Source organism: Megascapheus bottae, chromosome 17 (genome assembly GCF_031878675.1).
Source record: "Megascapheus bottae isolate mThoBot1 chromosome 17, mThoBot2.hap1, whole genome shotgun sequence".
Classification (NCBI taxonomy): Eukaryota; Metazoa; Chordata; class Mammalia; order Rodentia; family Geomyidae; genus Megascapheus; species Megascapheus bottae.
Window position 1 is genome coordinate 50,089,873 of NC_143525.1, and position 15,241 is coordinate 50,105,113.

General features: G+C 46.9%; 1 protein-coding gene across 1 annotated transcript in view; it reads left to right on the plus strand.

Moving 5' to 3' along the window:
• The first annotated feature begins 4,230 nt into the window (after positions 1 to 4,230).
• Rptor (regulatory associated protein of MTOR complex 1) overlaps positions 4,231 to 15,241 on the plus strand; it is a 267,055-nt gene continuing 256,044 nt past the window's right edge. The window contains exon 1 of the mRNA XM_090351345.1: positions 4,231 to 5,185. Coding sequence (XP_090207471.1) covers positions 5,024 to 5,185 — 162 coding nt within the window. The 5' untranslated portion in view covers positions 4,231 to 5,023. The remainder of the gene's footprint in view (positions 5,186 to 15,241) is intronic.

A 15,241-nucleotide genomic window follows, 5' to 3' on the forward strand; every position in this document is an offset into this window, starting at 1 on the left:
CAACAGTGCTCCTCAGGACGTTGGTGTCAGAGTCACTCGGGCTCTGAATGCCTCTGCACTGAGGTCTTGGGGACTGAGGCTAGGAGAAGGAGGGGTAGTTTAGCTTGTCATCCACCTCTTCCTCCAGTTTTATAGCTAGCATCTGAGCAGCGTTAATTCATTTTTTGGAGATTGGCAACACTTTCCAGATTAATTCATCTTATTTAGAGGCTTTACAGACGCTGACGTTCTTGCTTGGGAAGGACAGGAGACATTGGGAATGGGTACTGACTGCAGGCTCAAGTAGCCAGCTAGGAGACATGGAGGGAGAGGGACAGGGAATGGTGGGAGACATTGGTCATGGAGTTTGCAGCAGCGTTGCTTACAGAGGCTCACCACCACATACAAGCCTGGAGCCCCGCTTCCAGTGCTTTCCTGGGATCATAATAGAAGCCTTCAGAGCACACTGGAAAGGGGCTTCTTCTTCCCTCCCTCCCTCCCTCCCTCCCTCCTTTCCTTCCTTCCTTCCTTCTTTCCTTTCTTCTTCCCTCCCTTCCTTCCGTCCGTCCATCCATCCATCCGTCTGTCCTACTTTTCTCTTCTTTATAACTTACATTTCTTTTCCCTAGGGGCGGGCAGATTTCATTTTATTACATTTGCACATTCTTACAATCTGTCTCACCCCCTCTATCACTCTCCCTCCCCATTCCCAAAACAACTTTAATAGGTTTCATTGTTCTATTTTTATAGTTGCAAATAAGCAATTTCTCTTATACTCAACCTCCACCATCCTTCACCTTTGCTAGCTCCATCCCCTCCTGATAATACCCACACTGACAGACTAGAGTTCCCTTCCGAATCCTGGAAGGATGCCCTGAAATGGGTCAGGCACAGATTTGATGCTTCTGGATGATAACTGAGCATTTACCACCCTGTTTTATTTATTTTTAATTAATAAAAAGATCCTGGGGTTTTAATTCAGTCTTGCTTGCTAGGTGACTAAGTGAGTCTCTAGTCTATTTGTTTATTTATTTAAAGACCATTGGTTATTTTGAGATGGGGTTTTGTTGCTGTGAAGCCCGAACAAAACATAGCTTAGATCTCATCCTGCTAAAGACACAATGACTGGAAATGTGTCCACGCCCCCCTCCCCTAAAACCTCTTGTGAGACCCCTCTTCTAGCCTCTATAGCATCTCCAGTTGCCATGAGGAAGACAATTGAGTATGTGACTCATGAAACATTAACCTTATGTTACCTAAAATTAACCCAGACCCCACAGAAACTCAATTAGCTCAGGAAATTCCCAAACAAGCTGTGAATTATAAACTCCCAATAACAGAACTCAGGGAACAAGGGCAAGGATTATGCCCCAATCAGAGAGGGGCATATGGGCAGCTCCCCCCTTCCTGTCACAGTTGCTGACCCCTCTTCTTGCCCACCAAGACTGCATGCCAAAGTCGGGTAAAAAAATGATAGGGTAGTCCAGATGACTCCCCAGAAACAGGTTATGACTTGACTGTTCATGTACGTGTGACGCGGCATAATTGTGCAGCTCTGTGTGAGTGTTACAGTCCTGTTGGCATGTGGTCAACTAGCGCCATGTGGTCAATGCGTTATAAAAACCCTGGGAACAAAGGAATTGGGGCTATCAGCTCTGACCCGCTGCGTCGGTGAAGGTTGTGAGTCCAGGCCAGAGCTTACAATAAAGGACTCTCGTGTGCCTACATCGGATTTGGCTCCTTGGTGGTCTTTGGGACACCCAAGTCTGGGCATTTCATTGCCTGCCTTAGGGGCACGTCTGGCTTGAGATCTCATTTTCCACTACCTGTCATAGTTGGGATAACAAGTGCATACTGCCGTGCCCAGCTTCTTCTATTGTGACCCCCAACCCGCTCCTCCTCTCAATCCTGAGGCTGGGGCTGAGATGCGGCCGTCTCAGTCTCCCAAGTAGCTAGGATTAGAGGCTTGAGCCATGGTGCTCAGTTCCTTCCTTCTTTTTACATGAATCACAGAGCCCGGAATGTGAAGTATGCTTCAGAATTCATCCTCTTCAAGTGCCTCTTGTCTCAGGTGAGGAGAGAGGCTTTGTGGAGGTTGGCCAGATGTGGCCTCTGGGCTGTGAGTCATGCTGTGAAACAAGGAAGGGTGGCTCTGCTGGGCAGGCTTGAGGGAGAGTGAAACTTGCTTTTCGTGAGCTGGAAGGCTGGACAATTGCTCACAGTAATCACTCATTTGGTGGAAGCATTTATGGAGACCCATCATGGGAGCAGAGCTAACTCACTTTTGGGGGAATGTTGCCCTTTGTTCTCATATCTTACTGGCCTTATGCTACCCTCTGGGTTGTAGAATATACATACTCTCCCCCCATCTCCCCTCCCCCCCCCCAGTCTTGGGGCTTGGACTCAGGGATTGAGCACTGTTTTCTCAAGAGCTCTACCACTTGAGCCACAGCAACCCTTCTGGCTTTTTCTATGTATGTGTTACCGAGGAATGAAACCTGGGTCTCTGTGCATGCCAGGCAAGCACTCTACCAGTAGGTCAAACTCCATCTTTTTCTCCCCCTGATTCCGGGTGTTTGGGGTACAGTCTAGGCATCTTGATTTCTTAACAACTTTCCAAGTGGCTCTGACCAGGGTTTGGATGCCAGTGGACTCACTACCATCATCTGGAGAATTAGAAGCGGTAGGTGGATTTCCCAAGGTCACTCCCTTGGTAGGTGAGGAAACACAGGAAATGTTTTTTTTTTTTTTTTTTTCATGGCACAGAGCCAGTGGAACAGAAAGGTTTAATATCATTGCTTCTCTGTTGCTGCTACTTCTTTGCAAAAGCAGCTGGAGAGCAGTGCCTTGCAGCTCCCAGATAGGGGAGGGCCCTTACGAGCGCAGCTGCGGCAAAGCTGCGGCAAAACTACAGGCCACTACAGGGTGACAAAGTAGCCTCTGTGAGAATCTGCATCCCTGAAACCTGTGCTGGTGAAGGTGCGGACATTCTCTCTGCCAACAGAAAGCAGAAAGCAGGGGAAGGCAACAAAATCTCTTGTGTTTTGGTGCATTGCCCTGGGTTTCAGTGGTGTAATAACCAAACAGATGTTGCAGTGCTGGGTGAATGAATGCTATAGTGCTGGGTGAATGAATGCCACTATGCTGGATGAATGAATGCTAGTGTGCTAGATGGGAAGGCTCTGGGATCTCAGCACTTGCTCTGAGGCCGAAGGAACACAGACACCTCCAGGATTTTGACACGGACTGCCACATTTTTTCAACCCTAGGAAATGCCATCTGCTAGAGACCAACCTGGAGTTTTAGATCACTAAGGCATGTGGTTGCTAAATTGAGCTCTGGCCATAGATTCCAGCAGTGCTCACTGGTGTACCTGGTATTATGTGTCCAGTGATACTCTGTCAGAGTTAATTCCATCCTCTAAGTGGGTAGTATTATGTGAATTTGACAATTTAGGACTCTAAGAAGGAGCTAGTTAGAGGGTTGACAGGGCACAGGGATAGAACATAGGCCAGGCACTCACTTTACTAGTTGGAGGCCTGAATTCTATCTAACAGCTACTGTGTCTCCAGACATTCTGTTCATCCAAGGATGGTGCTGGATGGAGTCTACAGTGGATAGTTCCCAGGTGCACCAACACAGGTCTGCCTGTACAGTCAGTGAACAAAAACCTACTGAACTGAGGAAGAAAGTCCCGCAGGGGGCTTACCTACATGCCTGGGGTTCTACAGCTTTAATTCTTTGCACATGTGTCTTTATCAAAACAAGAATAAGTGACTCAGGAAATAACGTGCATGGGACAAAAAAAATCATATTTGGTGAAATTATTTTTTACTTGGGTTTCTACTGGAAAATTAAAATAAAATCTGATTGACACTGTGAAGGATACAATGTGTCAAGCTCCTACCCTCCCAGGTTTTTGTATATCGTCAGTGGTTCCTTCGAGAGCTTTTCTTCCCTTTTCAAGTCGTAGAAGAAACAAAGTGTTCTTTTTCTCTAATTGAGAAGCATATAGTTATATTCGTAAAAACAAAAAGATTTCTTAAAATGATGAATGGACACAGTTTAAACGGTAGGATCGACTTCCATCACCCGCAGCTCCAAAGCCAATGGAAACCAATGCGGAGCAGGACCTCGGTTACCGGGTAACGGGGGCGGGTCATCGGCTTTGCGACAGCCTTGCAGGCGCGGCCAGAACGCTCGAGGAAGTTTGGCTGGTCGACCGCTCCGTAGGCGCGGTGCATGCTGGGTCTCGGCAATATGGCGTCCTCCTTGATGTGCTGATGAGAGGAGTTTCACTGTCGCTCCAAAGCAGAGGGCAACCCCCCCCCCGCGCCCGAAGCAGCCCACGGTGCCGGTTTTCCCCGCGGGTCCGTGTCGCCTGTTTCTCCGAGGTCACCCTCAGGCAGGAAGAGCCACGGGGCTGAAGGCCAACCCCAGCCAGGCCGCACGGGCCCCGGGCTGAGGCGCCGGCCGCGGCGGGCGCGATGGGCCGGTCCTGGCGCCGGCGGCTGCCGCTCGGGCGAGCGTGGGACCCGCAGGGCTGAGAGCTGCGGGCCGAGACGCCGGACGCCGTGAGCCCGAGCCCCGAGCCGGCGGCCGGGTCGGCGCAGTCGGCGAGCCGGCTCCGGAGCGGGGCGGCCTGCAGGGCCTGGGCTCCGGAGCGGGGCGGCCTGCGGCTCCTCGGGCCGCTCCTCGGCCCTGCTCGGCGCGGACAGGCCTCAGGTCGCCTCCGGAGCGGCCGGCGACTGGATCTGGCGGCGCGTGAGCCTGTGCGGAGCTCCCCGGCCGTCCCACCGCCCCGCCGGCTCTCCCGACCTCGCCTCCGACTTCCCGCGCGGAGTTACGGGGCTCAGCTTTTTTTCTTTTCCGTTTTAGACCGAATAAGGACCTTCTTTCCAACCCCGTTATTCATCTGTTTCTTTTACAACCCTCCCCCCCTTTTTCCCCCCTGTATCTTGTTTCACCTGGTGCACACTAGTTTTTAAGGCTGGAGGTTCTGGAGCGTCTGCTGCCAAGGACTCCCCCTCTCCCTCCCCCCGTGATGGAGTCCGAAATGCTGCAGTCGCCCCTGCTGGGACTTGGGGAGGAAGATGAGGCCGACCTTACCGACTGGAATCTGCCTTTGGCTTTTATGAAAAAGAGGCACTGTGAGAAAATTGAAGGCTCCAAGTCCTTAGCTCAGAGCTGGAGGATGAAGGATCGGGTAAGTGGATTTTCACAGCACCCTTTGGACTTGGTGGAAGTTTCAACTAAGAAAGTTCAGAGTTAGAAGAGTCTTTGGGAAAGTGCTGGTAGTATTTCCTGTCCACACGTTGCAAGTCAACTCCCAGGCCCAAACCACTTCTGAGAACTGTTTGGGTTTGAAAACTAAAAGGGTTCTTTTGTTTAGTTATTACTGACCAGGTAGTGTTAATTCAAACGAAATTTTAATTCAGGCAGTAAAGGGTAAGAAAATTTGAAAACATGGCACTGCAAATACATGATGATGTGCTTAGTGCTATTGCCACCTGAGGAAGACAGTGTGGGGAATAATACTTACCTGCCTAGTGTACTTCTGTGGTTAGTCCTTTATTATTATTTTTTTAATATCCATGTTGGCAAAGTGCCTCAGTTGCATATAGTGTACTGGGAAACAAGATTACTGGAAAATGTTCAACTAGTACCATGTTAATGCAAAGTTACTTTAAAGTTGCAGTGCGTTTCATCCTAAGTCCTTAAAACAGTTAGTCCTAAAGTCTTTTATGTGGTTTCTTATTGCTATACCTCAGAGACACACTTTCTTCAATGGAAACTGGGGAACTTGGGGTATGTTGGTTTGGAACTTGGATCCAGATTTTAAGGGGTTCTCAGTGTTCAAGAATGGACAGTGAGCTCTAGTAGCTAGTCGGAAAGACAGCTCATTGTGTGGAATTTGTCCTTCATGAATCATCATCTGTTCCTGGGTCTTCAAATAAAAAAGTGCTGCTACTTTAATTCCTCCCTCCCTCCCTACCCCCCGCCCCCAAGTCCTGAAGCTTGAATTCAGGGCCTGAGTGCTGTCCCAGAGCTCTTTTTGCACAAGTCTAGTGCTCTATGACCCTGAGCCACAGCACCACTTGTTATTTTTGAGTGGTTAATGGGGAGTCTCATGGGGACTTTTCTGCCTTGAATTTTGATCCTCAGATCTCAACCTCCTGAGTAGATAGGATTACAGGCATGAGCCACCAGTGCCCAGCTAATTTGTCCTTTTATGATTATTTTGGCCGTGTGCTAAGTTAGGAGGCTGAAATCTGAGGATTGAGGTTGAAAGCCAGCCTGGGCAGGGAAGTTTGTGAGATTCTTGGTGTGTGTGTGTGTGTGTGTGTGTGTGAAGTTTGTGAGATTCTTGGTGTGTGTGTGTGTGTGTGTGTGTGAAGTTTGTGAGATTCTTGGTGTGTGTGTGTGTGTGTGTGTGTGTGTGTGTGTGTGTGAGTGTGAGTTGGGGCGTGAGCCACTGCGCAGTGAGCGATTCTTTTTGTTGTTGTTGTTGGTTGTGGGGTTTAACTCTGGGCCTGGGCGTTGTCCTTGAGCTCTTCAGCTCAAGGCTACCGCCCTACCCCTGGAGCCACATTGCCACTTCTGGTTTTCTAGTGGTTAATTGGAGATAAGCCTTAATTGGAAATGGCCTTTAGTGCTCCTGCTGGCTTTGAACCGTGATCTGCTGATCTCAGCCTTCTGAGTAACTAGGATTACAGGTGTGAGCTACCATTCTCGGCTAAGTTTGTGAGTTGTTTTTTTTTTTTTTTTTTTTCTTTGTGGGTCATGGAGCTGGAATGCTGGGCCTGGGCACTGTCCCTAAGCTCTTCAGCTCAAGGCTACCCCCTTAACCTAGAGCTGGGCCCCACTTCCCGTTTTCTAGAGGTTAATTGGAGATAAGAGTCTCAGGTCCTTTTGTTCCTTGGGCTGGCTTTGAACCTTGATTCTCAGATCTCAGCCTCCTGAGTAGGTAGGATTACAGGCGTGAGCCACCTGCTCAAATTTAAGCCACCGGCTTAAATTTTTTTTTTTTTTTTTGCCAGTCCTGGGCTTGAGCTCAGGGCCTGAGCACTGTCCTTGGACTTTCTCAAGTCTAGAGCTCTACCACTTGAGCCTCAGCACCACTTCTGGCTTTTTTCTATGTATGTGGTAGCGAGGAATCGAACCCGGGTCTTCATGCATGCTAGGCAAGCACTCAACCACTAGGCCAAACTCCCGGCCCCATTTTTGAGATTCTTATGTCCAATTAACTACCAGAAATTTGGAAGTGGTGCTGAGGCTCAAAGTAATAGAGTACTAAGCTTTAGCAGAAGAGCTCAGGGATAGCCCCAGGTCCCCAGTTGAAGTCTCATGATAGATTAAAAAAAACCCAAAAAGTTGTTATTATAATATTTGATTTACTTATAAAAGACTTTTCATATATGACATTAAACCCTTAAGGTAATTCTAGCCAGTCACTAGCAATAATCAGGGTTACTTTTAAAAGATCCAAGAAATGTTTCTTCCATAAACAGTTTAATAAAATTGGTAAGACTGGTGTCTTAAAAGAGTGCTGTAGACATTTCCTCTGGCAGACCACGAGGGGCCTTTTCAGTACTAGGACAAAGGTCACAAGTTTAAATGATACTGAGAGTTGGAAGGTGCATGAATGAATGAAACAGGCCAGACTTAGCATGATTAATGGCACTGGTTACTCAATGTTGAGTAAATTTTCTGGAAAATGGAAATGGGGCCCCTGGTTGTATACACCCAGCTGTAGGATGCAACTGGGTATTGGTCAGTTCTTCCTCATTTTATTTTATTTTTGGGGGTGATGTATAAAGGGGTTATAGTTATATTCTTCAGGTAATGGGTACATTACTTGATACCCCTTTCCATGTTTTTCGCCTACTTACACTCCCCCTACCCACTCCCATTTCCTTCTTTTTTCTTTGAGCAGCCATAGTTCTGTTTTTTTTTTGCCAGTCCTGGGGCTTGAACTCAGAATCTGAGCACTGTCCTTCAGCTTTCTCTATCATTTGAGCCACAGCACCACTTTCAGCCTTTTCTGTGTATGTGGGACAGAGGAATTGAACCCAAGGTTTTGCGCATGCTAGGTAAGCACTACCACTAGGCCACACTCTCAGCCCCCAGAGTTCTTTTTAAGTGTGATACTTTGTAGTTTTGAAATCTTGGAACTAATTCAGATATTTTTAAAGACAAAGTGGCCAATGCTGCAGGCAAAACAAACCCACTAGTGGGGCAATTTTTGGCCCAAGTTACCCAGGTATAACTTTTGCTCTGTCATAAGAGTGTCAGGCAGCCAGTCCAAGCCTTGTGGTCTCCAACCTCCAAATGTCAGGCTAACCAGTTCCTCCAGGCTGGGGGTGCCCAGTGCAGATTCATCTGTGCAAAGCAGTCCCTGTTGGCCTAGTAAGAAGAGTTGTGACTATCCATCGGGGCTGCTCATTGCCCGCATGCAGTCTCAGTTCCTACTCCTTTCTGAGCGTGCTGTGAATTGCGTACATTTTAATTTTGTGTGTATATTAATGGTTGTCTTCTTGTCTTATCTAGTGGCCTTGGTTCAGATTGTTGAGATTGAGATCTTCACCAGGGTTGACTGGCAGCAATTCTAAGAGGCTTGTGTTTTTTGTTGTTTGCCTTGGAATTCCAATGGCCTTTGTTTGAAGTCAGTCTTGGTTTTCAGATGCCACTTTTATTAGATGTTAATTAGAATTGGCTAGAAGTTTAATATTTTTGTTGCCAAGTGAATTTGTTGCTTGGTTAATTCTAATATATATACTGAATGATATACATATATGGGTACATATATATCAATAGAGTTTTTGGCTTGCCATTTTCAAGTAACTATGTAGGCACATGAATTACAATTCAGATTCATAGCTAATGGCTAGCCAGATATGTCTATATCTCCCCCACTTGTGTGCTACTGTGATAGTTTATAGTTATTATAGAGCTTACTTTGGGGAAGTGGACAAGATGGAAGGAACCCATCTTACATGGAGCTTTTGCCTGGAATTGATGGAAGCCTAGGAATGATTGCATTGAATGTAGCCACTGAGCATATGTGTGTGTATTTATGGGTAGGACTATGGAGAGACATGTTGTCTGCCATTGACAGAGATGTCACATACGTAGGTGTGTATGCAGGACCCTTGGCAGATGTGCTGAGTTTATATATGCAGGAGACATGACTAAAAGGAGGAGGTCTAGCTCTGGAACCAATGTCTGGGCTCTGTTGCATTGCTTTGTAGCCATACTTTGAATAAGTCATGGAAGAAGCAGAGTAGATACATTAAATTAAAAAGTAGACTGTTTAGGATATTTTTAGAGCTCAGATCCTTTATTGCTTGCCTTACTTTCTTTGTGGGTTTTTTTTCCCCCAGTCCTGGGCTTGGGTTCAAGGCCTGAGCACTGTCCTTGGGTTTTCTCAAGGCTAGAGCTTTACCACTTGAGCCGCAGTGCCACTTCTGGCTTTTTTCTAAGTATTTGGTACTGAGGAATTGAACACCAGGTCTTCGCGCATGCTAGGCAAGCACTCTGCCCTTAGGCCAAACTCCCGGTCCCCTTACTTTCCCTTTTATCCTCCTCAGCTACCCCAGTGAGGCTCTCTGGTCCTCTCCATGAGAGAGAGGCTCTTGCTCAGCCATCATTTGTTACTCTGAGAGTCCCATCTCACTCCATAACCTGTTTGATTTCTTTGGCACAGTTGACCATTCTGGCCTTTTTTTTTTTTTTTTTTTTTTTAAACCTAGTCATAGGGCTTGAACTCTGGGCCTAGGCGCTGTCCCTGAGCTCTTCAGCTCAAGGCTAGCACTCTACCACTTCACGTCACAGTGCTACTTCTGGTTTTCTTGTGGTTAATTGGAGACAAACGTCTGTCTCACAGACTTTTGTGCCCAGGCTGGCTTTGAACTCTGATCCTCAAACTCAGCCTGAATAGCTAGGATTACAGGTGTGAGCCACAGGTGCCCAGCCTACTCTGACCTTTATGAACCTCTTTCCTCAGTTGTCCTTGACTTCACAAAAATCCAGACTTTCTTCTTGGGTCATCGATTGGCTCTTCTTCAGACTCTTTTTTGGGGGGGGTGGCGGTAGTACTGAGAACTGACATTCAGGCCTTGCACTTGCTAGGCAAGTGTTCTTCCACAGAACTAAATCCTCAACCTCCCTCTTTTACTGTCTGGACCTGGGAGGGAGTGTCCAAGGACTTGGTCTGTTCTTAGGAGCTGATCTCATCTAGGCCCCTGGCTCTGCCCTTAGTTCTGCTCTCCCTGTAGTCCCACTTTATCCTGGCTCCTGCTTTGTCTGATCTCTTCTGCGCCACCTCATTATCCACTAAGTTGTTGAAGCTGCAGATCCAGTTTGTCTTTAATCCTTCTCTGTCTTCATTACCCCATCTGGTTTCTTTAGTACAACTGGACAGCTTTATCTCCAATGCCACCCTTTCTGATCTAGCTGATTTGTCTCCTCTCATCTACACTCTTGCCTTACCTCACAGTAGCGGGCAAGAAACTGTCTTAAGGTTCACCAGCACAGAAAGTTTTTAGGGGTCTTTGCCCCACATTATTGATGAAAAAACTAAAGTTTTAATTAAACAGCTGCCTAAAGTTACATGAATGACATGGCTGGCAATAAAAGGAAGCAGTATTTGAGTGTTTAAACAAAGGTTAGTTTTACATCAGATGACAAAAGTAAACAGCTAGGCACTCCTGGCTGATGTCAGGAGGCTGAAATCTGAGGATTACAGTTCAGAGCCAGGCTGGGCAGGAAAGTCCATGAAATTCTTTCCTCCAGGTCCTGAAAAGCCAGATGTGGAGCTGTGGCTCAAGTGGTAGAGCATCAGCCTTGAGCACAAAAACTCAGACCCTGCATTCAAGCCCCATGCCTAGCACAAAAATAAAACCAAACCAAACCCCAAATGAAATGGTACTGTAATGTCTCCAGATCTAGAGCAAATGTGCATGAGGAGAATATGGGTGGTGGTGTGATACAGAAGTGGGCGAAGCTGACCAGCAGTAAGCAGACTGAGAGCAGTGCCAGGGTGCTGCTCTACCTCATGTGCTCCCCACGCTCCCTTTCTTCCTCAGGTCCTCAAGTGCTCATCGTGTGCCCTGTGTGCTCCTTTTCTTCCTTGGGTCCTCGTGTGCTCCCCGTGCTCCCTTTCTTCCTCAGGTCCTCAAGTGCTCATCGTGTGCCCTGTGTGCTCCTTTTCTTCCTTGGGTCCTCGTGTGCTCCCCGTGCTCCCTTTCTTCCTCAGGTCCTCAAGTGCTCATCGTGTGCCCTGTGTGCTCCTTTTCTTCCTCGGGTCCTCGTGTGCTCCCCGTGCTCCCTTTCTTCCTCAGGTCCTCATGTGCTCATCGTGTGCCCTGTGTGCTCCTTTTCTTCCTCAGGTCCTCGTGTGCTCCCTGTGCTCCCTTTCTTCCTCAGGTCCTCATGTGCTCATCCTGTGTTCCTGGTGCTCCCAGGTCCCAGGTTGCGAGGTCAGAGCCATCTTATGTGATTGGCACTCATTCCATGGCAGAACTGTGCTGGGGTGGAGTGCTGCTGGTGAACTGGACTTGGCTTGTGTTCTGACTGTGGTGTGGAACTGTCTATCTTTGCCCTGCATGATCATTTAAGTCCAGTTTCTCTTGAGACTGTCCTATCGTTACTTTAATAAGTCTCATCTAGAGCCCAAGCCTTTCCAGTAGTTAGTTTGTCTAGTGACCCTTTCATTGCGTGTGAGCCATGAGGCCATCAGGAGGCAGAGCTTTGGACTGCTGGTTAGACCAGCTGCTCCTTCTATCAGGGTTTGAGTAGTACACACACACATACACAGACACACGCGTGCGCGTGCGCACGCGCGTGCACAATCTACCTTGTGTACATGTTTTTGGTAATGATACAGGACTTGAACTCAGGGCATCATGCTTTGGTTTGTCATTATTTGTTCATAGCCCATATTTAAGATACACCTTTACTTCCAGCTTTTTGTTGGTTAATTGGAGATAATAGTCTCACTGCTTTGTCTGCCAGGTTGTCTTTGAACTTTAGTCCTCAGATCATAGCTTCCTGAGTAGCTAGGATTACAGCCATGAACAACTTGACTATGGCAGCAGGCAGCAGCCATTAAGTGAGCTGTCACTTGAAAGATAACAACTGATAATATTTACTGCCAATGAGAAATTGGAGCTTTCATATGAAAATTAGAGTTTGGATAACACTTATGAGGTAGACAGTACAAAATATTTTGTACTGGGCAAAAAAGATCTACTCAACGTTTAGTGGATTTATTGTTGTTGTTGTTAATATTATTATTATTATTGTGGATCATAGAGCTTGAACTTGGCCTGGGTGCTGTCCCTGAGCTCTTCAGCTCAAGGCTACTGCCCTACCCTTGAGCCAATCCCATTTTCTAGAGGTTAATTGGAGATAAGAGTCTCAGGTCGTTTTGTGCCCGGGCTGGCTTTGAACCTTGGTCCTCACATCTCAGTCTCCTGAGTAGCTAGGATTACAGGTATGAGCCACTGTGCCTGGCTAGTTTCCCCCTACCCTCTTCTCCCCCCCCCCAACCTCTCCCCCCGCCCCCCCCCCCGTTTTTTTTTTTTTTGCCAGTCCTGGACTTGAGCTCAGGGCCTGAGCATAGTCCTTGGACTTTCTCAAGGCTAGAGCTCTACCACTTGAGCCTCAGCACCACTTCTGGCTTTTTTCTATATATGTGGTACTGAGGAATCAAACCTGGGTCTTCATGCATGCTAGGCAAGCACTCTACCACTAGGCCAAACTCCTGCTAGTGGATTTTAATGTTCACTGGTAACACTTGCACACTGATAGATGTTCTATTTTTTTGTTCAAATACATTGCAGCAAAACTTTCAGAAACCACCTCTTACATATAACATCAAATATATTTTGATACTCTTTCCATTTTCAACTATGTATCTTTCCCAGGCCAGACTAACCAAAACAACTTATTGGCAACAGATGGAGTGTAGAAGTGCTTCTTAGAGACTGTGGTTCAGCAAGGTAGTGAAGAGATTTGCAAGAACACAAAGCAGCATATCTCACTAGCAACTTTTGAAGATGCTTATTTTTCAAAGAAATATTTGACTATATGAATTTGTAATTACTTAATTCATGAATATATTACTTTTTTTGTTTTTACTTTCTAATAGAGAAAGTGATGACACATGAAACCTGTTATTTTAGAAAAATGATTTTGGAGCCAGGCACAGTGGCTTATGCCTGTAATCCTAGCTACTCAGGAGGCTGAGATCTGAGGATAACAGTTCAAAGCCAGTCCAGACACTAAAGTACATGAGACTCTTATTTCCAGTTAACTACCAGAAAACTGGAAGTGGTGCTGTGGCTCAAGAGGTAGGGCAGTAGCCTTGAGCTGAAGAGCTCAAAGACAACACCTAGGCCCAGAGTTCAAGTCCTACTACTGAGCCAAAAAAAAAAAAAAAGAAAAAAGAAAAACGTCTGGGGACATGGCTGAGGAGTACCTGCATAGCAAGACTAGGCCCTGAGTTTAAATCCCAGTACTACCAAGATGGAAGGGCAATGGAGTATAATGGGGCCTGATGTGAGAAGTTCAAGAATTGTGAGGGTATGAAAGTTGAATCAGGAAAGAGCAGGTGGTGGTGAAAATGTCAGGTAGTGACTTAAACCTTGGTTGCGAGGCCTGTTACTCAGGAGACGACTCATTGGGACCACTCTTCTCAGTTTCTGTCAGGATTTCCAGATCTGTAGCTGGGGTGCATTTGCTGTGTAGTGAGGTTGGAAGGCATCCACAGGTATCTTGGGTGAGTGTCCTGACAGAGACTCTCCACTGTGCCCTCATTCAGTGTGATTTTTATTTTTCTTGTGTGTGCATGAGTGCATGTGTGTATGTGTATGTGAATGTGTGTTGGTCCTGGGGCTTCACCTGAGAGCCTGGGTGCCATCTCTCAGCTCTTTTACTCAAGTGCTCTACCACTTGAGCCATACTTCCATTTCTGACTTTCCTTCCTGGGCTGGTTTGAATTGTGATCCTCAGATCTCTGCCTCTTAAGCAGCTAGGATTATAGGCGTGAGCCACCGTTGCCCAGTATGCTCTTCTTCTGAGTTGAGGAGATCAGCCCCAGTCTGGTGAGGAAGAGGCTGCCAGAGGACTTTAATTCAGAGCATGAATGAGTGCTCCCTTGAAGTGTGCTGTGTTCCACAGGCCTGGATGGACAGTGCATCGGACCTGATTATAGTCCACTGGCACAGGAATTAGTCTGGTGTTTATGGGGGAAGTTGTGCTACCAGGAACATCTTGGTTTCATATAAATAAGTCATCTGTGCAGAGTCACATTTATAGAATAAATCATTCATATCGATCGGTGCTAAGCTAAGCAACTTGGGGATTCTGGATTACAGCTGTGGAATCTCAAACATGGATTTATGTGCAGGGTTTGGGGTGGAGTGACATTGACTGGAGGGGGCTTTTGGTAGGCTATGCAAGAGTCGACAAGGACCCAGAACAGACAGTCATAGGCTTGGAAGCAGTGGAATCCCAGATCTGGTCAGATTGCGTGGGACAAGAATGGCAGAGCTAGCCAGGCGCCGATGTCTTAAGACTGCAGTCCTAACTACTCAGGAACCTGAGATCTGAGGATCACAGGTCAAAGCCAGCCCAGCAGGAACATTCTGGGACTTTATCTTGGTAAACTGGAAGTGGTACTGTGGTTCAAAGTGGTAGAGAGCTAGCTTTGAGTTCAAGCCCCATGACAGAATAAAACAGAAACAAAAACAAGAATGACAGAGCTTGTCAGCTGCCTGTCTACTGTCTGGATCCAGTCACTGTTTCTTTTTTTTTTTTTTTTTTTGCCAGTCCTGGGCTTGAGCTCAGGGTCTGAGCACTGTCTTTGGACTTTCTCAAGGCTAGAGCTCTACCACGTGAGCCTCAGCACCACTTCTGGCTTTTTTTTTTCTATGTATGTGGTACCGAAGAATCGAACCCGGGTCTTCGTGCATGCTAGGCAAGCACTTTAACCACTAGGCCAAACTCCCGCCCCTCCCCCCTTTTTTTCTATGTATGTGGTACCGAGGAATTGAACCCGGGTCTTTGTGCATGCTAGGCAAGCACTCTACCACTAGGCCAAACTCCCAGCCCCCCCAGTCACTGTTTCTTAAGTGTACTCAAAGTGCATGAGCTAGCTGACGCGTGTCCCATGGAGTCTCAGCAATCATGGCACTAGCCACCTGGATTAAAAAAAAAAACAAAACCTGTTTTAAAATAAGTGCCGTGTTAAAAAAAA